At 46.4% G+C, this 25,490-nt stretch overlaps 1 protein-coding gene across 2 annotated transcripts in view; it reads left to right on the top strand.

Annotated features, from left to right (window-relative positions):
• The window catches only part of Rnf150 (ring finger protein 150), a 281,952-nt gene that overhangs the window by 206,499 nt on the left and 49,963 nt on the right, over window positions 1–25,490 (top strand). The window contains exon 7 of one of the 2 annotated variants that reach the window (XM_051168522.1): window positions 15,722–16,009. The exons of the other annotated variant lie outside the window; for it this stretch is intronic. Coding sequence (XP_051024479.1) covers window positions 15,722–15,840 — 119 coding nt within the window. The 3' untranslated portion in view covers window positions 15,841–16,009. Of the gene's footprint in view, window positions 1–15,721; window positions 16,010–25,490 lie in introns of those variants that run through there. 2 annotated transcript variants of the gene reach the window in all.

The following is a 25,490-nucleotide window of genomic DNA, read 5'->3' on the forward strand; positions in this document are numbered from 1 at the left end:
ACTCTGTCTATGCTACAGCATACAAGCTAAAAAACCACACTGGCCTAAAGTCCTCGTGCTCCACTGGGGGCATGCGGACACTTCACCCAGAGGACACTTGGCAATGTCTGAAGACATTTTTGGCTGCCTCCATCTGGCACTAGTCACATTGGATGGGACAAGGACACTGTGAAGCATTCTGCAGTTCACAGGCTGTCTCCCGCGCAGAGAACTGCCTAGCCCCAAGTGCCAGTCATTGTTAAAAGATCCTGATATAATTATTTAAATCTGATATTACCTAAGGTCAAGGAAGAATATAAGGACTATTATACAGAGTGGCATAAGAAAAATGTGTGGGAGAAACAGAATATGCAAGTTGGCTCTTGTCTTTTGTCTTTGGACATGGATGGAGGCTGCAGAAGGGCATCTACTGTTTAATCCACCAAAGCTAACCATGCTCTTGTACAGAGCTAACCTGGGAATGGACGGATGGCTCAGTGGTTAAGAGCACTGGCTGATCTTCCAAGGGCCATGAGTTTGAATCACAGTTCTCGCTTGGTGGCTCACAACCATCTGCCACTCCAGTTCCAGGGGGTCTGATGGCCTCTTCTGGCCTCCATGGGCACCAAGTACACACATGGGGCAAAGGCATACATGCAGGCAAAGCACTCATCACACACAAAAGTTTTTTCTTAACTAAACATATATGCAAATTACCAGAGACAAATTGTGTTCAAGGAAAATTGATTTACATAGTCCCTAAACTCTTAAACCTTGAACTTTATTATTAATGATAATTAAACACCTTTGGAAGAATGAGAAGAAAATTGGTATTTCCAAAAGCTCAATAAGAATCCACTGTTTACTGTTGCTGGAGGTAATTCTCCTGCTGAGGATGCTGCCACCAGCTCTGCTGCCTGGGAGGAAGGAAGCCAGTGTCCTGCTGCCTCTGATCCTGAGTTACAGTGCCTGGAACAAGCCTTCCAAGCCCTCCTGACTTCCATTCCCCTGGGCTCAGAGAAGGATGGTTAGTGGGGGAGTCTGGAAGCGTAGTTCCCAGAATCATAGCCCCAGATCCCCACGAAACAGAAGAGACCCTAAAGAACAAAGGGTAGGTGGGGCATCTGTTACTACATCTGGCCTGTGCCTTATCACATAAGGACCACATTAAGCCATGATGCACATGCCTTGACGTCTACTTTGGTGACCTTGAGTGGTGCTGATTCCCTTGAAAGAGCTGCCATTTTCCTTCATCTCCATTATTCCTAATAATTTCTAGATCCTTGCTGTGGGTTTGTAGACAATCTTCCATGCATCCTCTTAGTTATCCAATAGGAGACAAAATGCTACCCTCCCAACTGTTTCTGTAACATTTTACTACCTATCCTTCAACATGAATTCTCTTGTATTAAATGAATATAAATACACTATACTATATATGTATAGTATATATTATATATGTTATATGTGTGTATATATATATGTATATACACCTTATTTCATCTACTGGATCAAATTTAACTTAAAGGCAGAACCATCCTTATGTCCTCCTCAGCACTCGCCTAGAATGTATTATATGCTTAGAGACATCCAACAAATGCCTGTCGAATGTGGGCAACTAAGTATTTTAATGGCTGAACAAATGAGATCTATAGGTATTTTTTATATAGTTGTGAAATGAATCCACGTGATTCTGCCCATGAGCTGCCCAGCTTTAACTTCCCCATACTCTTTTTGTTTCAGTCATGTTCACATGTCTTGACAAAACATCTCACTTAATGATTAAGTATTCACTTGGCAGGTGAAAACTACCTGGGGATTGTGACGCAGCTGCTGAGGATATAAACATTTGCTAGATTTCTCTCTGCGCCCTGTAAAAGTCTAATGAGAACCTAAGAAACCAAAAAGTATGTCTCTCCTTCTGTCACATGGCAAAGACACAATGATTGAGGGTTTTTTTTTTTTTTTTTTTTTAAAGAAATCAGTAAAGCCGGGCGTGGTGGCGCACGCCTTTAATCCCAGCACTCGGGAGATAGAGGCAGGCGGATAGCTGTGAGTTCGAGCCCAGCCTGGTCTACAAAGCGAGTCCAGGATGGCCAAGGCTACACAGAGAAACCCTGTCTCAAAAAACCAAAAAAAAAAAAAAAAAAGAAATCAGTAAAGTCCAATTAGATGAAATCTTTCTCCCACTGGTTGAAGTGTCACAGAGAGTGAAAAACAGTGGGGAAGGCCGCACAGCAAAGCGAAGGCCTGATGGTGTGGGCTGAACAAGCTTCAGGGGATCCGGCCTCCCATTAAGGCCGAGCAGAAACTCCGCATCAAGCCTGCCTGTCTGAACCTAGGAAAAGCCTTCCTGGTGGGGGCTCTTTCTGTGCAACTTAGAGCCCTGCAAGGGGAATTCAGAGGGTGAGATTTTCACTTACATCTGAACGAACTTAGGAATGATCGGCCCAGTGGGTGGTTTCGTACTGCAAGCCTGGAATGTGCAGTTCCCAGTGACAGCGGAGCGTGGTTGGGAGAACAAGATGACCACATATGATCCACGGAGACGTTCGTTCTGCCTCTCAGAATGGCACTGCTGTCAACAGCACTGGCTGGCGCGAGGCACATCCCTACCTCTAGGTGCCTGACTTCAGACACGTTGACTTCGTTCATAACATATGATTCACTCGTGGGGAATCCAACACGTCCTTCAGCACAGAGACCATAGACAGAGCATTTACGCATCCTTCACTGCTTTCCACAGTGCCTGACACACAGGATGGAGCCAGTGCTTGCTAGACACAGACTAGTCAGACTGTGGCATAGCCTCTGAGAGAAGGGCTCAAATGCCCGCATGCTGAAAAAAAGACTACTTGGGAAAATCCTTCCAGTGATCTAAGCCAGAGGGTGTAAAAGTGCACGCTTTATTAAAAAGACCGTGCATCTGAAGTCGAACTGACTTTGCCACCAACTGAGATTATGACAGACAGGACTGGGGAAGGTGGCTTGATGGGAACAGAGTTTGGGTCCTCGGCACCGGGCAGAAAGCCAGGTTGATGGCGCATGCCTGAGACCCCAGTGCTGGCTAGTCAGGGATGGATGGGTTCCAGAGCCTTCCTGGCCAGCCAGTCAAAACAGCAATGTCCAGGTCTCCTGAGCAATGGCCTGTCTCAAAAGTAAGGGGAAGAAGTGATTAAAGAAGACACCTGATGTCAACCTCTGACCTCAGCCCCCAAAACATGACCACATATGTATACAAACACACGTGGGGGAGGGAGTGGGGAAGGAGATGGAGAGAGAGAGACTGGGTGTGAGGATTATAAGAAAAAATAAAATATATATATACAGGCCTTGCTGCAGCCTGAAGGAGCCTCCACACTGTGAGCAGAGTTGAAAGGAAGGCAACATTGTAATTCAGCTATTCTGCATGAAAGGCCCCGCCTATGGCACTCCTGTACCATGTGGGCTTGGTTGGAAACATGTCCTAGTTTGCAGAAGAGAAGCATCAACAGCCGTGGGCAGAAGATGTCACTTATTCCTTGAGACCTTGTTTTTTCAAATACATGAGGGGAAATACTGTGGCGCAGAAGAGGCCTCTCAGCATGTGGGCACCAAGCTGCTGTAGAGCTAGGACGCCCGCCCGGGGAATTCCAGTCATCACCTCCTCATCTTCTTTCAAAACAGAGCACTTATTCCCAGGGTGCTGTTTTTGTTAATGCCTAAGAGAGGGCAGCTTACTCTGCTGTAACTTTGAATGATCACCGTGGAGAAACCGCCAGCTAGGGAAAGGGGCGAGATCCCCGTGAAACTGTTATGTCAAGTTCACAGAAGATTTTGCCAGTGGAGTGTAAACTGCAGTGAGCGGGCATTTTAAGATCCTGTCATTGAAGAGATGGCTCTGCAGCAAGAGAGCCTGCTGCTCTGCCAGAGGTGTAGGCGCTGGTCACCCCCCCACCCCCCACCCCATCCCCCACCACACGCATACACACACACATCAGGCGGCTCACAGCAGCCTGTAACCCCAACCCTTGGGGAAGTCTTGTGGCCTCTTTAGGTACTACGGCGTGCGTGTGCACACGCACACGCGCACACACACACACACAGTGTACATGCATACACTGAAGCATATACACATAAGCTGTTCAATTGCTTACAGTTCTCTGAGGCACCAAGGAAGCAGGCTCTTGCTTTCTTGCTTGACTGATTCTTGTCTGTGGGCTCTTCCAGGATTGGTGAAAGACAACAGAAAAAAAAATGCTTACTGTATATAATCCCAAATGTATGAAGCTAGTTTTTCCACTTCTCAGGCCCTCTACGATTCTCCTCGTCCTCAGGTTAACCACACTCTGGAGACAGAAAGTGGACAGTGAATTCTGGCCCCAACTAAAAATTGCCAAGCATTATGGGGAGGTTTTAACCTTTTGGGAATTTGGTTTTAGCATCCAAAACAAGAAATGGTACCCAGGAATGGCGGCACGTGTCTTTGATTCCAGATCTCAGGAGAAAAAGACAGGTAGCTCTCTGAGATTTCCAGACCAGCCAGGGCTACATAGTGAGAACTCACCTAACAACAGCAGGAAAAACAAGAATGCTTCTGTCATAGGCTAGATATGAATACTAAATTGTAGACTCTATTTAAAGTGTTCCTTGTGTTTCCTGGCAGGTAGTAAGTTCTCAGTAACCAATAATATTGCTATTTGGTTTTGGTTTGGTTTGGTTTGATTTTTTTAAGTATGGTAAAAGCAACTTCAATTTTATTTAAATCACACAAGCATTTTCCAGGTGTCTCCCATCCCTAGAGGAGGTGATGGGACACTGAGATGTATCCACTGTGTAGGAACCAGGCCCGACTGGGCTGCCTGCCTGTCTTGCTGTTTCATGTCCTGTTTCTAGCAGCTTCCATGTCTGTGTTTATCTTGGTTAGCTAGTCATGTTTACTGCTCTGAGAACGCACCCTTCCCTTCCTCGAGACTGTTCCTCCTGTGTGCAATCACCTCTTGAGGGATTTCACCTGGGAGGAGGATTCCTGTTTTGCTGCCTATAAGAAGGCTCTTTGGAACTCTGGAAAAAGAATAATAAACCACTGCACTGCTGCAGCTGCTGCTGCGGCTGCTGCTCTCTTAGCATGAAGGACCCGCTGTGTTATTGTGTGTGTGTGTGTGTGTGTGTGTGTGTGTGTGTATGAGTTAAATCCGCAGTCCCTTGCCCTCGACTCGGTACCGCGGTGACGCGGGCGCCACACCATTGGCTCTAAGTCAGAGAACTGATACAAAGAACTCTCTTTCACTATACACTACTATAGCATAGTCTCAGAGACAGAAACAATTATAAGACACAGGGAGAAAATTGGGCCCAGTGTGTCCTTTGATCAGGGACACCCTCCCCCAATGACGATATTAATTCGGTCCCAAGGGTAGAGTCTCAGAACTTGATGAGTGCAGGATCCTGCCTCCTGACACTGTTCCTCAGGCCACTGAACTTCCAACACGAGGTTTAGAAAGGAGAACCCTGCTGCCACTATCGACAGGGCAGAAATCTCCAGGTCTTCCTTCCGTTTTAAGGTTGGAGGGAACTTCAGCTATCAGCATGCCACTGCTAGTAGAAAAATACATCAAACCCACAACCAAAGTCACCCTGACCCTTTAGGTAGCATTTTCCGTATCATCATTGTGGCCATATGAAATTAATAAACGCCACCACTCAGAATGTCTTGGCTGACCAGCATCAAATGGGAAAAAAAAAATCTTCCAAGGCAATAGTTCGGGACAACACAAAGGTCACAAAGCTCCATTTAAGGTGGCACTTTCTGTCTGATTGAATGATCTGTCAGACGGCAACAGAGTCAAGGCTGAGACTGAGGATTGAGATCCACTGTTGCGTTTACCCCATGGCCCAGTCCCACGCAGGACCTCAGGTCAGAGTTTATGAGCCCCACCTGTAAACGAGGGAGAAGGTCAAAGGAGTGTATTTAAGGTAAACTGAGTTAATGAACTCAATATTTGCCTAAAAGAGAGAGCTCTTTTAGGGTGTCATGGGACTTAGCCTGCCATACCTCCATGTCCTCCCCTAAATGTGAGATTTCAAACTCAGGTATGGACACAACCCAGGCAAGTAACAAGGACCAAGAGTGACAAGGTGTGAGTGACCACTCAGGGCCCATGAGCGTGGCTCTAACGGCACAGCCATGCCTCAGCCTCTACCGCTGGTTTCTGCCAGAAAAGTGGGCATGTGATATCAGATTGTTCTTTTTTCAAGAAAAAAGAAAAATTGTATTTCAAATGCCCAAAATTTTAGACTGGCATGGTGACACACCCTTTTAATCCCAGCACTTGAAAGGTAGAGGTGAGCAGATCTCTGTGAGTTCAGGGCCAGCCTGATCTACAGAACGAGTTCCAGGACAGCCAGGGCTACATAGTGAGACCATCTCCATTAAAAAAAAAAAAAAAAAAATTACAAACATCTCTAAAGCGAAAACAACACATCAGAAGTTTGTATGAAATAGAAGGCTATATTATTTTTACATCAGTTTTTGCAGGTTTTTTTGCAAAGGAAAGAGGGAAAGTCAATGTGTGTTTGTGTTGTTGGTAGTGATGTATACTCAGTACTAACAACGTGAACCATCAAAACACTTAAGTCATGAAGTTCCATCTGGCTTGTGGCCCCATTGTTACTTTTTGTTTTGTTTTGTTTTTTCAAGACAGGATTTCTGTGTACAGCCTTGGCTGTCCTGGACTTACTTTGTGGACCAGGCTGGCCTCGAATTCACAGTATTCCCCCTGCCTCTGCCTCCCTAGTGCTGGGATTACAGGCGTGCACCACCACACCCAGCTGAAGAAGCCAGATATGGTCCTGAAGGCATCAGATCACATTATAGATGGCTGTGAGCCACCATGTGGTTTCTGGGAATTGAACTCAGGACCTCTGGGGGAGCAGCCAGTGCTCTTAACCTCTGAGCCATCTCTCCAGCCCCTGGTGGCCCCATTGTTAACACTTCTGTCTTGATTAAAGGATAAAATTGTTAAGTTCCAGTTAAAACTAAGAAAACAAAAAAAAAAAAAAGAAATACTAAAGAATGGTTTCTAAAGTCTTCAGATCTTTTTTAAAGAAAAACTTGGTAGAAAATGATGGTGAAATTGTGCAATCTTCCAACATGAAAACTGAACCAACCACTTTCTACAAAGGCTTTATTGATTTGTGGCCACCTTTGCCTTGAGCTACTAAGGACAGTATTTCATTACCATGACCTTAGCAGCCCGTAACTGTAGCAGCCCCTGTGACCCTCCATGCTTTAAAAAAAAATCCAATTCACACATTCCAATTTAGAAAATACTGAGTTTGAGGCCATGAAATCTGTGATGCTGGTGACTGCAGAGACTGGAATAAAGTGAGAAATTGCCTCTGTGGATGGGTCAGCTCTGTCCATGGTGGGTCAGCTCTGTCCATGGTGGGTCAGCTCTGTCCCTGGTGGGTCAGCTCTGTCCCTAGGTGGGTCAGCTGTGTCCATGGTGGGTCAGCTCTGTCCTGGGTGGGTCAGCTCTGTCCCTGGTGGGTCAGCTCTGTCCCTGGGTGGGTCAGCTCTGTCCATGGTAGGTCAGCTCTGTCCCTGAGTGGGTCAGCTCTGTCCATGGTGGGTCAGCTCTGTCCCTGGGTGGGTCAGCTCTGTCCATGGTGGGTCAGCTCTGTCCCTGGGTGGGTCAGCTCTGTCCATGGTGGGTCAGCTCTGTCCATGGTGGGTCAGCTCTATCCCTGGGTGGGTCAACTCTGTCCATGATGGGTCAGCTCTGTCCATGGGTGGGTCAGCTCTGTCCCTGGGTGGGTCAGCTCTGTCCATGGTGGGTCAGCTCTGTCCATGGTGGGTCAGCTCTGTCCATGGTGGGTCAGCTCTATCCCTGGGTGGGTCAACTCTGTCCATGGTGGGTCAGCTCTGTCCATGGTGGGTCAGCTCTATCCCTGGGTGGGTCAGCTCTGTCCATGGTGGGTCAGCTCTGTCCATGGTGTGTCAGCTGTGTCCATGGTGGGTCAGCTCTGTCCCTGGGTGGGTCAGCTGTCCAGGGTGGGTCAGCTCTATCCCTGGGTGGGTCAGCTGTGTCCATGGTGGGTCAGCTCTGTCCATGGTGGGTCAGCTCTGTCCATGGTGGGTCAGCTCTGTCCCTGGGTGGGTCAGCTCTGTCCATGGTGAGTCAGCTCTGTCCATGGTGGGTCAGCTCTGTCCATGGTGGGTCAGCTCTGTCCCTGGGGGTCAGTTCTGTTCCTGGGTGGGTCAGCTCTGTCCCTGGTGGGTCAGTATCCCTGGGTGGGTCAGCTCTGTCCTGGTGGGTCAGCTGTGTCCATGGTGGGTCAGCTCTGTCCCTGGGTGGGTCAGCTCTGTCCATGGTGGGTCAGCTCTGTCCCTGGTGGGTCAGCTCTGTCCATGGTGGGTCAGTTCTGTCCCTGGTGGGTCAGCTTTGTCCATGGTGGGTCAGCTCTGTCCCTGGTGGGTCAGTTCTGTTCCTGGGTGGGTCAGCTCTGTCCCTGGTGGGTCAGCTCTATCCCTGGGTGGGTCAGCTCTGTCCTGGGTGGGTCAGCTGTGTCCATGGTGGGTCAGCTCTGTCCCTGGGTGGGTCAGCGCTGTCCTTGGTGGGTCAGCTCAGTCCATGGTGTGTTAGCTCTGTCCCTGGTTGAGGTCAGCCTTTTCCATAGGTAGCTGAGCTCTAACTCTGTAGTACTGTAGTGAATTGGCCTTTTCTTTGTAACTCCTTTGTGGCCAGAGCCATAGAAAAATCATGAAATCGATCTATGATAATAAGCTAGTTGATTGCCATGGATTGTTGGTTGAGAAGCTTGACTTGCCAGCTAAATTAGTCAGCACCATTAAGAATAAAGATCCTGAGAGTTTGCCTGTAATCCCAGCTAAGGCTACACAGAGAAACCCTGTTTTGAAAAGCAAACAAAAAGATGCTGAGAGTGTGATATCCTGCCTTAATTCTTGTTATCTGGGAGGGCAACTCTGAGTCAAAACCAGGATATAATAAATATGAAAATTTACATCAAAAATAAAATTTTATTATTACAAAGAGGGAAGGAGTAGAGTAGAAAGAGAGAGTTGCTGATTCCACATTGCTACAATTACAACAATACCTGAGAGAAACCAGCTTTAAAAAGAAAAAAGGCTTGTTGGGCTCCTATTTAGCAGGTTCTGGTCCATGACCACTTGGCCCTGTTGCTCTGGACCTGAGGCACCATGTAGCGTGGGGAAGAGCGAGTATAATGGAGGAGGCCTGTTCACCCTGTGACAGCCTGGGGCACACCCTTTCGCGTCTGCCCACCCTCACCCCCACCCCCCACTCAGCCTCCTCTCAAGGCTGCCCCACCTTCTAGCAATGCAAGTGAGGACCAAGCCTTTAGCACTGAGCCTTTAGGAGATGCTCAAGATCAAAATAAAAGGAAGGAATGGAGCCGGGCAGTGGTGGCGCACGCCTTTAATCCCAGCACTCGGGAGGCAGAGGCAGGCGGATCTCTGTGATTCGAGGCCACTTCCAGCACTGCCAAGTTGAGGACCAAGCTTTTAGCATGTGAGCCTTCAGGGCATGCCCAAGATCAAAATAAAGGGAGGGAGAGAGGGAGGAAGAGGGAGCGGTGTACAGAGTCCTCTTTTGACGCTGTTGTTTGGGTGGTTTTGGATCCAGAGTAGCTCAGGCTGGCCTCCGATTCGAGATCTTTCTGTCCAGTGTCCTGGAAAGAAGCGCGTATGTCAGCATGGTCCTCTTCTTGTCTCTCACCTCGGAGAATAAGACTATTTCAGCTTCCACTGTGCCCCTACGAACCGACTCCTCGATTTGCGCAAACGTTTACTAGACAGACAATAAGCAAGCTTTAAGACTGAGGGAAAAAATTAAACTGACTAGAAAAAGTTAAATAGATATTTAACATTTTAACTTATTTCTTTCCAGCTGATAATTCTAAGTTACTCACTGATAGTCCGTTGTATATGAAATACGGGGTTAGATTATAGAAAGTCCTCTATGCATTCAGCCCAAATTTTCATTAGTGGTCAATTAAACATTCATCCTGGAGGATGAAGGTGACTTACACAAAACAGCACAAGTAATTGGTAATAGCTGGATTCAAATATTGTCTAAAGTAAGCTGGAGTTCCAATTCTCATAGATAGGTAAATACACAGAAAGACAGACAATTTTGAGCTAGGGACCCTTATAATGCAGACTAGCCTCAAGCTCACTGTGTAGCCAATGATAACCTTGCCTCCACCTCTCAGCTGCTGGGATTGCAGGGATGTACCAATATAGGTCATCCATGTAATCTTAAAGGTCTGCATCTCATTGTCATTGTAGAGTGTTAATGAGAGCACTGGGTGGGAGGCTATTTCCAGTCTCTCCTAAAACCTCACCAGAGCCATAACAAAAACTTTAAAAATCAAATACAGAGCCTGGCATGGATAGATGTACAGAGTAAATGTAGGGAAAAGACAGAAATAAAATCTGAGCCAGTGGCTCAGTGAACTGGTAGATGTGAGACAGAGCAAACTTACGTCTGGCTTTGTTGTGACCCGCCCCACTGTAGGAACAAAAGCTCTCTGACACAGTGGCCTTTTGGCACGCTGGCCTGCAGAGACAATGGGCTCACCCAGCAGCAGAGCTCACTACCACTATGTGCTGAGACAACCAGGGTGAAGCACCACAACCCCCCCCCCCAAAAGGAAGGCTCATGCCAGTGTGTACCTGTAAGTCCCTGCCCCTACTCCACCCTCAGTCAGGAGATCGAGGCACACGGCTCTAGATTAGAGCAGGAGGGGTGAAAGATTTGTGTAGGTGGCCAGCACACAAGGTAGTCTGTTGTGAAGCAGAAAGCAAATACCCAATTTCACTTCCTGTGGAATGGATAGCTTTCTAAGGAATTCGGTGAGCGCCACCACTTCCAATACTAAATACTTATGTTTCCCAGAGAAGCCTTCAGAGTTGTGAGCTAGCCAGTGGTCTGCTACATCCTGGAGAGCTCCGTATAGATGCTGATCTGAAACGGGTCAGAACTTGGTCCTCAGGGGGGATGATCCTATGAAACAGTCTATTTCTCTAAGACTGGTTCTTGGGGACAAGACTCTGTAATTTCTCTTTGTCTCTTTCAAAGTTTCTCGGAAATCCCCTACTCTGTGTCAAATGCCTATACTTTCCATAACTGCCCTATTGTTTCTTTAGCAGGTTGATAGAAAGTATAACACCGCCTGGGCAGTGGTGGCACGCGCCTTTAAATCCCAGCACTCGGGAGGCAGAGGCAGGCAGATTGCTGTGAGTTTGAGGCCAGCCTGGTCTACAAAATGAGTCCAGGACCGTCAAGGCTACACAGAGAAACCCTGTCTCGAAAAGAAAGAAAGAAAGAAAGAAAGAAAGAAAGAAAGAAAGAAAAACACCTTCTGGAATTCAGCTGCATTTAGGCAGACCTTGAGCCTCCCCCCAGCCTACTCCCTAGCCTGACTGTGCATTCCAACCACCCTTAAGTATAGGCTGATGTCTGCCCGCCCCCAAAGGTCTCATCACCTCCAGCCATTTGTGCACACTGTGAATGTTACTTAAAAGATTATTTTATTGACTCATCTGGCTAAAGCACGACTTGACTCAGTTTTGACATGCAGGACTCAGTTTTGACATGCACCTTATGACACTACATGTCCTTTGTCCCCTCCCCTGTTCTTACCATTCCTGGCCCATCGTCCTGGCCGAGCTGGTATTCTGCTGGTCTGTCTGCCTCCTGGTCAGTAAGCTCCTTGAAGCTCTGGATTGTCTGGTCCTCAGATGCACAGCAGCTAGCGAAAGTAGTAGCTTTTATAGTAGAGACGCAATGAAAGCATCCTGAAGGAATGCAAGAACTGTCGTCATTCTGGAGTATTTGGAAATAGATCCGAAAAAAAGAAAACACTGCATCTTACCCAAGTGCTGGTGGCGCACGCCTTTAATCCCAGCACTCAGGAGGCAGAAGCAGGCGGATCTCTGTGAGTTCGAGGCCAGCCTGGTCTACAGCGTGAATTCCAGGACAGCCATGGCTACATAGAGAAACCCTGCCTCAAAAACCAAAACAAACAAATATCTCTTAAGAGGAAAATCAGTATAAATCCTAAATCTCACTCAGCCTAGGCTACAGAGTGAGACTTTGTCTCAAAAAAGAAAGTAAGAAAGAGAGAGGGAGGAGGGAGGAAGGAGGGAGGGAGTCCCCAAAGCATGAATGCCTTCTCATGTTGAAGTCTTTTTTTTTTTAAGATTTATTTATGTATACAGTGCTCTGCCTGCATGTACCTGTCCACCAGAAGAGGGCACCAGATCTCATTTATAGATGGTTGTGAGCCACATGTGGTTGTGGGAATTGAACTCAGGACCTCTGGGTGAGCAGCCAGTGCTGTTAACCTCTGAGCCATCCCTCAAGCCCTCATGTTGAAGTTTTTTTGTTTTGTTTTGTTTTGTTTTGTTTTTTAAGTGGTAGAACATAATATTTTGACCAAAAAACCTGCAATGTGACAACTAAGGAGTTCACAAAACCAAGCTGAAAACTTGAGTCCATATAATTTAAGAGTTCACATGAGTAGTGTCAAAATGATAAATGCAATAAAGTATTACATGTTGAAGTTTTTTAGTTCCTTGCCTCCAGCTCTAATAATGGTCTCACATCAGCCTTGCAGCGTGCAAGCTTTGGGTGCATCTCTTTTCATTTACTGTGTCATGCTGAAAGTGTCATCAATGTCTGTTTATGTAATTCTTGGTAAACATCGCTTAGGTGGTTATAAGACACACTGTCCGTTAAAAAAATAAAAAATAAAAGAACACACTGTCCTTTAGAAGTGACATTGTTTTTGAGATATTTTCTGTTGTTGGACTTTGTTACTTGACAAAATTTTGGTCCTACAAATAAATTTAAGTGAATGTTTTGCACTTCTAAGTATTGCTTCTTAGAGCGCTCTGGAAATAAAATTATTAGGTGAAAATTTTACAGTGCTATGGAAGAATGAAGTGGAAAAATGGTCTCTGGAGACTGGGGAGGGTAGTAGGAGGGGGGAATGGAAGGAATTTTAATAAGGGCTCCATAGTCACAGTGCAGAAATTACTTCTGGGTTTCTTAAAATACTGGCGTCACTGTTGGTTAAAACAATATGCACTATATTACAAAATGAGTAAAGGAATAAAAGTCTCCAGATACAAAAGGATGACTATTTGAAGACATAGAAATATTTATACCTTTGATTATTATGCACTATGTACACGTATTAGATTACCATAATGTGCCATATTAAAATGTACAGACAGCATGTCTCAGATTTAAGAGAATTTATGTTTTTAGAGGATTAAAAAGATTTACATTTCTGTTTGCAATGCCTCAACAAACCCATCTCTGTATGCTCTTAACCTTGGCATTATCCGTGTTTTAAGAGCAAAGGTTACATTTGTAAAAAAAAAAAAAGGGGGGGGGGGACACTTCATTTTTACCTCTACATATTAAGTATCTGTATTATAGTCTTCTGTGCCTGCTTTTCTGCTGGATTAATCTTTCTGGATGACTTGAAGGCTTCTGCTGTGTTAAGAACGCAATCCTGAGACTGAGGCGCTGGCAGTCACAACCTCAGCACCCACCTGGAAGCCATGTGCAGAGGATGCACTTACAACCCTAAAACGGGAGTGAGGGACAGCAGGGGACAGACACAGGACTCTGGAGCCTGGTTCAGCCACTGTCACCTAGTCAACAAGATCCACAGATCCTGACTTAAATAAGTGAGGTTGGGCGTAACTGAGGATGGTACTGGTGGTGACCTCTTGCCTCCACGTGAATACACACCAGTGCGTGCACATATATACAAACCAAATAATGCAATTCTCTCCGACGCGCTTGAAGTTCTCCCATAGAATATATGCCTTCAGCGTTAATTTATATCTTTAGCATTTTCCTACAATCTAAGTTCAGTTCCGTGAATTACTCAATTACTTCTCTTGGCCTCTTAGCTATATTAGATATACATTTTACAACATCAGAAATACAGTTCGTCACTGTCTCTTTCTGTTGCCTTGATAAACTACACTGACAAAAGCAGCTTGGGGGCAAGATGTTTCATTCAGCTTGGATGTTCCCTGGTTACAGTCTGTCACTGCGGGGAAGTCAAGGCTGCGGGAACAGGTAGCTGCTGGCCGTGTCCGCAGTCAAGAGCAGAGAGAGAATGCACGCTTGTGTCCAGTTCACTTCCCCCACTCTTACACAGTTCTGACCCGGCTGCCGGGGTTCGACTAACGCTCGGGAGGAGAACTCTCCTGATAGAGAGAGAACAAGACACGAAGAAGGAGACAAGTCTTTGATCAAGCTCTCGAATTTTATTGTTCAGGTAGAAGTTTTATAAGGCAGGGGGCAGGGAAGCATATTGCTATGGCAACCCAGCTACAGGCTATCTCAAGTGCGAGGAATTCCAAGCAGGTCACAAACGTTTCTGCCACACGGAATATTTTACCATCTTTATCTATCTAATGCTAAACTACAACAGGGTGGCTCCGTCTAAATCTTTAATCTAACTGCCGAACCACAACAGGGTCAGCTGTGTCTGGTAAATGGCAGACTGCTGGAGAAATAGGAACCTAGGCTCTGACAAGATGGCTGAACATTGGCCATATGGCCTACCGTCCCCAACACAGCTCAAGATCCCCAGCTAGGAAATGGTGTTACCCCACGATGGACAAGCCTCCCCACCTCAGTTAACAATGACCTTGATCAAAATAACCTCCCAAAGACAACGCCCACAGGCCAAGAGGATCCCTACAGTCCCTGCCCGGGACTCTCTTCCAGGTGGTTGTGGATGTCAAGTAGACAGTGTTGTTTGTTTCTTCTACTCTATTAGTTTGCTGTTTGTTATTTTTTTTCTTCTTCGAGGTCTTGTATTTGCTATTTTCTTATTGCTGTGAACAAATATCTGACAAAACTAACTCACGGAAGCAGAGAGGGGTGGACGCTGGTGCTCAGGGAGCAAGCACCCTGCTTTTCACCCAGTCCGAGCCCCCAGCCCATGGCAAGGCTGCCACCAATATGTCTGTGTCTCTTCTTACCTCACCTCTGTAATGAAGTCCAGGCGTGGACAGAGGCTGTCTCTTAGGGGATTTTGGATTTTGTCAAGATGGCAATCCGTATTAGTATCACGGGGCTGTTGGGTTTGTTGCTATCTTCGCTTTCCTCTTTTGAGACATGGTCTCACCAAACACCTCAGGCTGACCTCACACCCACAGTCTTCCCTCCTCAGTGCTGAGATCATAGGCGCGCGTGCCACTGTGGCTAGTCTCCATCACGCATTCCTACCGCGATGGCTCACTTTTAACTTTCTGACCCATTTAGAATTTATCTGGGGCTGTATTTTGAGGTGAGGTTTGAATTAGTTTTTACAGACCAATTTTCCCCCCAAGGCTTTCCCACGGCTTTTAAAGAAACGATGGTAGATGGAATGGAGCGATGGCTCGTTGTTTTAAACTGCCTACTGCTCTTCCGGAGGACACGAGTTCAATTCCCAGCATCCGTATCAGGCAACTTATAACCACATATATAATTCCAGTGCCTTTGGCCTCCACAGGCACCTGCACTTGTGTGCACATACACACATGCAGACCCTATGAAAATCCCCGTTGTACACTTAATTTAAAAGAATAAAAATAGAGCTATAAAAACAGAAACACTGCTAGGTGCAATCATACTGAAAAGGAAGCGTCCAAAGGTTTAGCTTGATATTGACCATAAACTTTGCCTTGTTGCTCCAGGTGATCAAGAGCCAGCGGTGAGCAGCGATTCAGACATCTCGTTGATTATGGCACTGGAAGTGGGACTGTCTGACATAGAACTTTCCACTGACCAAGACTGTGAAGAGATGAAATCCTGAAATGGTAGAAACAGACAAAAGAAAACAGGACCCAGGCGGACAAGAAGGAAGCATGTTCTGAGATGTGAACTGGATACACAGCCTTCAAGTCCCCATGGCAACCCCAGGGCACTCTGCTCAAGGATGGTAACGAAAGCAATATCCAAAGTCTCCTGAATCAGGATGCGAGCTCCCCGTCTCTCCAACAGGCCTCGGTGTGGAAGCTGAAAGCTGGGTTCCTCGGTGTCCACGGGGGCACACGGCAGACCAGAAGGAGATATTGATGGCGTCTTCACTTCATTTCAGCCTTTCCCATCTTCTTGTTCTTGTTTGGGGGAGACAGTTTCATTCCCTTGGCAAATTTCTTTTTAAAGATGATGTGTATTTACATCTACCCCTCTTGTTTCTGCTTTCCTTCTTCACTCTAGCCCATGTACAGAGGTCCGTTTAGAAGTCCTGGTTGCTTCTGCGATGATAGGTTTGTACCACGTCTCTGAGTTATCAGTACGAAGTGTGTATGACTTTGAGAATTGTCTCAGCACCCCGAAACGGAGGGAGGCCAGAATTCATCAAGTGTCTAACTCCCTCTTCTTAAGGCTTGACGAGGCCAGCTGCCACACTGAGTTCTGGGTCTGCTGAGAGCATCGTCATTTATTCTCAGTCACATCACATCGGTGTCCGCTTCCCATGCTGTGCCCAGGGCCACCTCGGCAGGAGAGAACTGTCAGGGAGGACAACGCTTCCTCTGACTTAGGGTCTTAGTCCCCACAGGGCACGGATGCCAACGCTTGGGGTGTGTGCAGCTATAAGCCTAGTTTAAAAGCCTGACACCCCATCTTCCCAGGGAAGGAAGATCCCTGTCTCCCTGATGGCCTCAGGGCCTCCGCAGTTAATCACCTGCATAAGTGAGTTATGTGGGTACAGGCAGCAAAAAAGATGCAATCTGGTTTTGTTTTGTTTTTTCAGGTCATTGGCATCTAGGCATAAGCTGACCTCAGGCGTTGTTCTGTTATCCCTCACCAGCCTACGTGGAGAGATCTAAATAAATCCTTAGCAGTTTGCCATGCTCCCTCCAGGGCCACTTGGGCGCCTTGGGCTTTCCCGAGAGCAGCCAGAGAAGAGTGAGGTGTGACTTGATAAAATCTGAACCAACAAAGAACATCCTGGGAAACTGATAACTCAAGTTTCTCCTAAAATCAGATAAGAAAGAGGGAAAAAAAAAATAACCAATGGCTATCAAAACCCATGATTCGTATGGGCTATTATGATTTTATTCTTGTTTTCTTTGAATCGCTGACAAAATGTGCTGTTTTTCAACTGGACAGTTTTGGAATCCATGCAGCAACCCCAGAGGCAGGAATGGCCACCTGTGTCACTGGACCATCAGGTGGCTCTCTTCCTCGTGGTCTAATAGCTGGCACCATCCAGGGGACTGACCAGGGGAGCAAGCTCTTCCCACTGAGCTGTATTTGATTTGGGCTTTTCCATCTCATTACACTAATATCATTCAAACAGGGCGTGGTTTGGGCTGCAAACCCTTGCTGTGCCCTAGAATTCTGAGCCCAGGGCAACGGAAGCCTCCGCTGCTCTTTTTCTTTCTTTTTTTAAAACTACTTTTAATGAGTTAGTATTCGATGGTGTATGAATAGACAGCAAGGCATGGAAAATGATAACAACCTTCAGGAAAATCTCTCTGCCTAAGCTCTGGCACTCCCCATAATTAATGTCAGCCTCGAAGGGCTGAGAAGATTTACAGCGCTGATGAGGGTGGATGTGCTGAGCCGGGTCCCGTAAGGTGAAGAAAAAGTTTCGAGGATGACTGTCACACGGGTCCCTCTATTGGATCACTCATTTGCACTTCTCTCCCGGGAATCTGTTTGTGGAAATAGCTGTATCATATAGAAAATTTAGATATAAAGTCTAATGAAATTAGGATAGTTCAACAGCAAAAGAAATACAAATTACAAGCATGCCCAGAGAGAAGGGTTTGATGGGTGGTGTTTTTGGGCCAACGGTCAGGTAAATCACGTGATTACGTAAGCAAGCCCTTGAGCGGATATCCTGCAGGATGCTGAGCAGATGATGAAGGGTCCGAGAGGTCCATCCTTGGCCTGTGGATCTGACTCCAAGGAGACGCTGTGGCAAACTCCCAGAGCCTGCGCATCTCTGCTTAACAAAGGGTTCTGAGGGGCTTCCCTGAAGCCTTGACAAGAGAAAGAACAACGAGAAAGTTTTCCTTTTGGAATAAATTGGAAAAGCTTACCTAGAGTTCTCTGTTACTGTCTGTGACGAAGAGACACTGACCCAGGGACCCAGTGATACCCACAGGGCTGTGTGGCCCAGGAATGCCAACATGCATTTTTCTGTAGCAAATGTCTGTACCAACTCTGTCCAACGAAAATACAGCCCAATCATGTACTTTTCTAAAATATCCCATGACCTGTAACATTTTCAGACGCAAAAAGAAACAGGTGAAAATAATTTAGTAGTATCTTGCTTAACCTAATATTTTGTCTTGACGTGCGTTGATATAGTGAGTATTAAGGGAACAATTTTCCCCTATTTTCTGTTACATCTTTTAAATCCATTGTGTCTTTTACACACAGAGAACATCTCAGTTTTTACTAGCCATGGCTCACTTGTTCAGCAGCCACATGTGCCTACTGGCCAGCAGCCAGACAGCACAGCCTGAGAAATTCCCCAGAATCCTTACAGGTGTTCCTGGCCCTGACAGCAGAAAGAGGATAATATTACCTCAGTTTTCCCCCAAAGGAGAACCAGACTTCACCCAAGTCACCTAAGGAGAAGGCTAGGAATGGCTTTTTTCATAGTTAATAGTGGCTCAAACAGACTTTCTAAGCACTAGTGTCCACTACCACCCAACCGTTACTTCTCTGCTCAGTTGTTTATTAAAGCAACAACAATAACACAACTAACCATGTTGATTTGGTGCTGCAATAAAATTACACCCCCACTTCGATGACAAACCCTGAGACTCACACGTGACACTTAGCCAAAGAGAATTTACCTCAACCCCCTAGCTCTTCCTCTTTTTTTGGCTGCCCAGTTCTAGAAAATTAAAACTCCGAGGTGAGGAAAAGGGTAGGGAACTGCGTGCTGACACCACGCTCGCACTCTGTGTGGCCTTGTCCAGAAAGGACCTCTGAGGCTGGCGACCATCCGGCTCCTGCTTGGTGAGCAGGTTTCTGTTCAAGGTTCTGAGAGGAAAAGAGCCCTTGAGTTCCCTCAGAGTCGCTTTCAGAAGAGCTTCCTCCTGTGTGGTTAGTTGTTCTGAAGAGCCGATACCTCATGAATACAGCATCTGAACATTGACTAGGCCCTCAGGGTTTAGTCATGCGTTCAATGTCAATTCTGGTCACACAACCAAGGGAGGGAGGGATCCGGTATGGAGAAAGTAGAGGACAGAAATAACAGGGGCAGCCGATCAATGGTGGCGCACACCTGTAATCCCAGCGCTCAGGAGGCAGAGGCACTGGATCTCTGTGAGTTCGAGGCCAGCCTGGTCTACAAAGCGAGTTCCGGGACAGCCAGGGCTACACTGAGAAACCCTGTCTGCGAGGGAGGAGGGGCAGTAAGTAAGAGACACCTAGCTATTCCATCCAACATTGCACGTGACATCCTGGCCATGAAAGCAAGTCTCTGTCCGAAGAATGTGCTGTTGATGTTATTTTTGCTTCAGTGTTTTCTCGTCTGTGGGCGTTCAGGGGTCTTGGTGTAGTCCTATTAAGAATGGCTATGCTGGGCGTGGTGCTGCACTCCTTTAATCTCAAGATGTGGGAGGCAGAGGCAGGTGGATCTCTGTGAGTTTGAGGCCAGCCTGGTCTACAGAATGAGTCCAGGACAGTCAAGGCTATACAGAGAAACCCTGTCTTGAAAAGAATTTTTTTAATTAAATTAAATTTTTAAAAAATGGCTGTGCCCAGTAGCTACCACACTTCCAGAACCAAAAAGGATGATAGACAGTCTGCCTAGGATTCTTGGTTGTAAGTTTAGTTGGTGCTGAAACAAATCACAGACCATAAAGGATCTAATGGCTTTCAGTTGTCCACCGAATGCATATCCTTGGCTGAACACCATGAAAATTACCAAATAGAAATTTTCAGAATTTTCAGGAAATAGTGTTGCCCTCTATGAAGAGAGGGCCCAGCCATCTGAGGTACTGCGGCCATGAAGGTGACTTCCTGTAGCATTCTTAACTTCTCTTCTGCACATTCCTGTGTCGCCCTGTGTTTCTCACCTCCTGTTTCTTCACCCACACACCACACACACACACACCACAGAGAGCGAGAGGAGAGAGAGAGAGAGAGAGCGAGAGAGAGAGAAGAGAAGAAACACACACAGTAGGAAAACATACACACACCACACCACAGAGAGAGAGAGACACACACAACACCCCCTTTCCTTATACCTCATTTCCTCCCCACCCCGCCATATCTTACTCTTCATCAACATTCTCCCCTTACAAGGAATGCTCTAATAGCCGCCACTGCTGCGTCTCCCTTTCCCAGCCTTTTTTTTTTTTTTCAGGAAGCCCCCAAAAACAAATACTTAGCAAGGTTACAATTCCAGATGCTTGCAGAGATCTACTGTCTTACAAGGCAGAGTCTATGACCTTCTAGGCATGTGCCCCCAGGAGCGGATTTGTGTGACCTGTATCTGCCATCTAGCCGGGCTCCTTCCTTGTCACCCAGCATCAGGGCTTGCTTCTTGGACATGATCTACAGGCCCCCTAACACCGTCCAAAGAGGAACAAAGCACTGACCTTCAAAGATCAGGCTACATGTGATCTTGAGAAGTACCTCTGTTCCTGCCAGGAGGGACCGAGGAGCAGGATTGATGGTTGATGGCTGCATTTCACGAGGGAGGTGACCAAGTACCCCGAAGGACATCACTGAGGAGGTGGGATGCCAGGTCAAAGCAGGGCTGGCTAAGTGGAAAATCTCTCTGGAAAAATACCCCACCCCTGGCTTCAGAGCTTATCAGTGGGTCCCAGGCAGAGCAGGTGTTTAAAGAACTCAATATTCAATGCGCTAAAACACTCTTGATTGCAAGGAAGATTGGAACAGCCTGAAAAATAAGTTAATTCTGAAGAGCAGGTCTTAGTCTTTCACGGAAATGTAGCTCTTCTCGCTCCCACTTTGCTCCCAGCACCAGGTTTTCTGCAGTAGGGACCATACTATTTAAAGTTTGGTAGATGCCAGGCAGTGGTGGTGCACACCTTTAATGCTAGCACCCAGGAGGCAGAGGCAGGCGGATAGATATGAGTTCGAGGCCAGCCTGGTCTACAAAGTGAGTCCAGGACAACCAAGGGTGTACAGAGAAACACTGTCTCAAAAAAATAAATAAAATAAAATAAATAATAAAGTCTGGTAGATAGGAAGCCTCTTGGCACCATTGTGAGCCTTTGATGGCCTGATGTTATCATCCAGATAAATGAAGTGAGGGCAGACCCTACCTGTGGACCTTTATTTACCAAGCCCTTTAATTATATCAACGTTTTGTCTTGGAGGAGTCTGCCTCAATCACTCATTCTCTCCTTTTCTTATGTCCTTTGCAGTCGAGTGGCTTTCAGGAACCTCAGTGGCCAGATCCTCCATCCCATGGCACTATTAACTCACTGCAGAGCTGTTTGCTCTTTGGCCACTCGATATGTGTTTATTGATGATGACGTGGTGGGGAATTTGCTTCTCATAAGCACTCTAAACAGGCAGACAGGAATTCTAACGGAGAAAGGAGAGAAAACTGAGTTACCCCAAGTCAGTGCTGGGTAGAGAGTCTGTGGGTTTGCCTTCCTGAGGCCAGCGGTGACCTTGGAGAATCTGGAAAGACATGAGGACCATGTGTGCTGAAGAAACCAAAGACTGTTCATCACCCAAATGGACACAGGTTCTTCCATGAACTGGCTGAATTTTCTCCTGATGTTCTGACAAACAAGAGTCAAGATGGATCCCTTGGGGGGGGGCTTTGATTTTTCAGGCTGCTGTTTGGCCTTGTTAAACCCACAAATCTAAAATAAATGGACTGGACCGTGGCCTTAGTGACATGCCATCTTTAAACTCTAGTGTTTAATCCTCCCCCCTCCCCCCCTTTTTTTTTCCTTCAAAACTTCCAGACAAATCTAGCGCTTGCATTGATTTGAACTCAGAATAGTTTTCTTCAAGAATGTGAAGATTTTTAAATAGCCAAAGAAATTTCATGTATCAGAGCTAGCTCACTGTAGTAGACCCTGCTCTTTGAAGAAAATACCAAGTTGACGGCTATAGAGACAGAGCAGTTGAAGGACAGTGCATGGGTTTAGCAGTCCAAATTTGTGTTGGCATCTTTGATACTTACTGTTCGATAAGGTGTTATTGTAAGGGGCAGAGCGCCCTCTGCTGGAACAATACCTAGACGCTTTCAGCACATTTATTTGACGTGGGTCTCCACTTAAACATGTGTCTTACTTTTCATCCATACCAGTCCCTCATTAGTAGAGGATTTTGGCCAACATTAGATGAGAAGAAAATGCCAGGAAGTCTAAGGAGCTGTAGGAGACCTCAAGACCGACCTGTGGTAAAACATCGCTGTGCTCTGATGCTGCGCGGGAAGATGCCTCCAATGGGGGGATGTGTGCAGAACTATCAGCAGAAGGTCTGGGTGTCTCTGACGTGGCTCCACTTCCTCATGTGAAATTGCAAAGGAAGGCCAATAAAAGGACTTCTTCCGTATGAATGTAAGTGGTGTGAAATACTGCGGTGTTTTGTATGTGTCTATAGAATCGATTTACTTCCTGCTTTCACTTACTAACGGGAAATGATTGTACCATTTTATACTTCGGAAGAGATTTAGAGGTGGGAGGGGGTGGGGAAGGAGTGATATTTTTATAGTGAGATGTCCACCGTGTTTAGAAAACTTGAAGAAACTTTGTATTTGTGAAGTTACGTTCTATCCATTTGGGAGAGGGTTGGTCTCTAAAACTCTCATTCCGTGGAAGACTATCCTGAGTGTACATATGTCATATGTACATATGTCACCATCTGTGGCACACACTTCTGCAATCTGCAAGCCATAACCAGCACTTGTCAGTGTAAAAGCAAAGGGTAGGACGGCATTCTTGATTTTTTTTTTTTTTTTTACTCTCTTTGTGTAACACATTATTTGTGATTTAAAAAAAAAAAAAATCTACAGAGAAGATTTGCAAGCCTGAAATGATCAGGCATGACGTCACAAGTCAGTCTGCAGCATCAGCAACCCCACGAGCAGAGGGAAAATCCAGTGGCTTTAATTTTCCTCCCTAACATGAATCATGTGTTTCTGTCACAAAGAGGTGGTGCCCCGGTCAGTATTCTTTATGGAGCTTGCCCACAAGGTCGTTTTGGGCAGGTCCATGGGTCAAGTGTAGCATGGGTCCACCTCAGCATTTATCCTCACCTCATAGTCTGAGGAGACAAGATGGACCTTCCTTGATTTCATTGTCCTTTGATCCTCAGGTTGCTCTGGGGCGGGGTCTGAGTGGGGAATTTTGGACTTGGAGTTTGGGTCACTCTTCTGGGCTGCACTATAGCTGTGCTGGTTCTATAGCCAAACGCTGAAGATGTCAATCCCCCTGCAGAGGCCCCTGCACATCTGCAAGCTCCATCAGGGCAGCGAGCATGGTTTTCCTCTGTTTGGGGCTTGTTTGTGCGTTTCTATATAAGTCTCTTTTCTTCCTCCCTCCCTCAGACACCTACCCTACTCCCTTTAAGCACTTTATATCTCTTTAACTTCAAAGGAAATTGGAAGAGAAAAAAAAAAAAAAACCTGACTTTAAAGGAACCCGTCTTCTGTTAGGAAATACAGATTTTATTTTGCTTGAAGAACACCTACAGTTTATCTGGTCACAGGCTCGTGATGAGGTGTTAAGATGAGAGTTGAAAAACATTCAAGCGGACGTGACTATTTTCATTACATTAAAGACTCTTGTGTAAATAAATGCAACTGCATTCTGACATACAGTCAAAAGACATAGCAAACGATAAAAATTTTAACACTAGGATCATGACCTCCAGGAAATTTTTGTTTTGTTTTGTTGGTGGTGGTTTTTTAATAAAACGGAAACAGATTTCTGTGACTGTGCCATCTATATCCCTAACCCTGTCACCTCTTATTGAGTCCCCAACGTGGCCCTGTGGCTATCAAAGCATCATTGTTTGCTGTTAAATCACTTTTTATGGCAAAAGACCAACATATGATAACAGCTGACTCATTTCTCTCGGGTTCCTCCACCTCCCTGGGTCTAGGATTACAATATCATGTCACCACATAGGACAGTGTTTTCTTATGGGGGATCCGGTATCCAGGTCCTTCTGTTCCGAGGACACGTGCCTTTAAGGATGTAGTCCCTCCCCCAGTCCACCACTGCTAAGCAGCAGAAACTTGGATTAGCTAGGGGTTTGCAAAGGAAACGTCAAAGATATGGGACGGGAAGGCAAGGAAAGCGAATAGCACCCCCCAAGTCATTGAATCACCCTCAGGAAGTCAACAGAACCCCAGGGTGGTGCCGACCCAGCACTTGCCCATGACAGCTACCTAGCTCCTGTCTTTTGGAGCAGGTCAGCCTGATCCCCCATGTTCCCCAGTAGGAGGTGTAGATCCCAGAGACGGCACTGTCAAAAACTCAACGTTTGGCGGTGGCCTCTGGGAGCTCCTGTATACTGTGTATACGCAACAGTGTTTTTACAGCTGAGCTTTCCCCAGGGACAATCTGTACCTAAGCTGTAGGCAGGTAGATAGATAATCCAGGGGATCACTGGAAATGACGCCTGTGTCACACTGGGATGTACTTTGGATTTTAAGTTTCTCTCGTGCAGCTTTTTTCTCCATGCGATTTTTATCCTCCAGACACCTACCATCAGACGTCTCTCTGGCATATAAAGACATGAAGCTATCGTGCCTAGAATCCAGGAACCATTGCTCCCAGATACAGCCTTCATGTCTTTCCAACGGTCCGGGGCTTCCTATGGGGCACATGCTGGTGTGTGCTCAAAACGACAACCCGGAGTCCCAAGGTCAAAAGGGTGGTAATACAGTACCAAGCAGTCCCCATCAGCTGACCAAGGCTTTCAACAGGCTGCCATAAAAGCAGAAGGTAGCTTTTTCTGATGCTGAATGTCGACAGAATATTTTCTCAAGCCAGATGTGGTGGAGCACGTCTGTAATCCCAGCATTCTAGGAGGCAGAGGCAGACAGATCTCTGTGAGTTCGAGGCCAGCCTGGTCTACAAAGCAAGGCCAAGACAGTCAAAGCTACACAGAGAAGCCCTGTCTGGAAAAAATTTAAAAGTAAAGAATATTTTCTTGGGAGGGGGTGTGTTTTTTTCAGCCCTGCCCTGGACAAAACCAACTTGTGTAAGTGCGCCAGCATTCAAACTGAAACTCCCTGCCAGACAGCGTTTCCCACATGTGTCTTGCATGTTCCACAGACCTCTTGTTCCCGCCTGTGACAGTTGGTCAGGGTTGGCAGCTTGACTGCATTAGGAAACATGTAATCGTGCGTGGGGTACATTTCCGGAATGTGTCTGTGAGACTGTTTTCAGAGAAATGTAAGTGAAAGTGGGGGGTCACCTTGTATGTGGTTGGTACCACCCCTTGGGCTGAGATCCCAGGTTGAACCAAAAAAAAAGAGGAGAAAGC

The sequence above is a fragment of the Acomys russatus genome, chromosome 26 (assembly GCF_903995435.1).
Source record: "Acomys russatus chromosome 26, mAcoRus1.1, whole genome shotgun sequence".
In the NCBI taxonomy this organism is placed as follows: domain Eukaryota; kingdom Metazoa; phylum Chordata; class Mammalia; order Rodentia; family Muridae; genus Acomys; species Acomys russatus.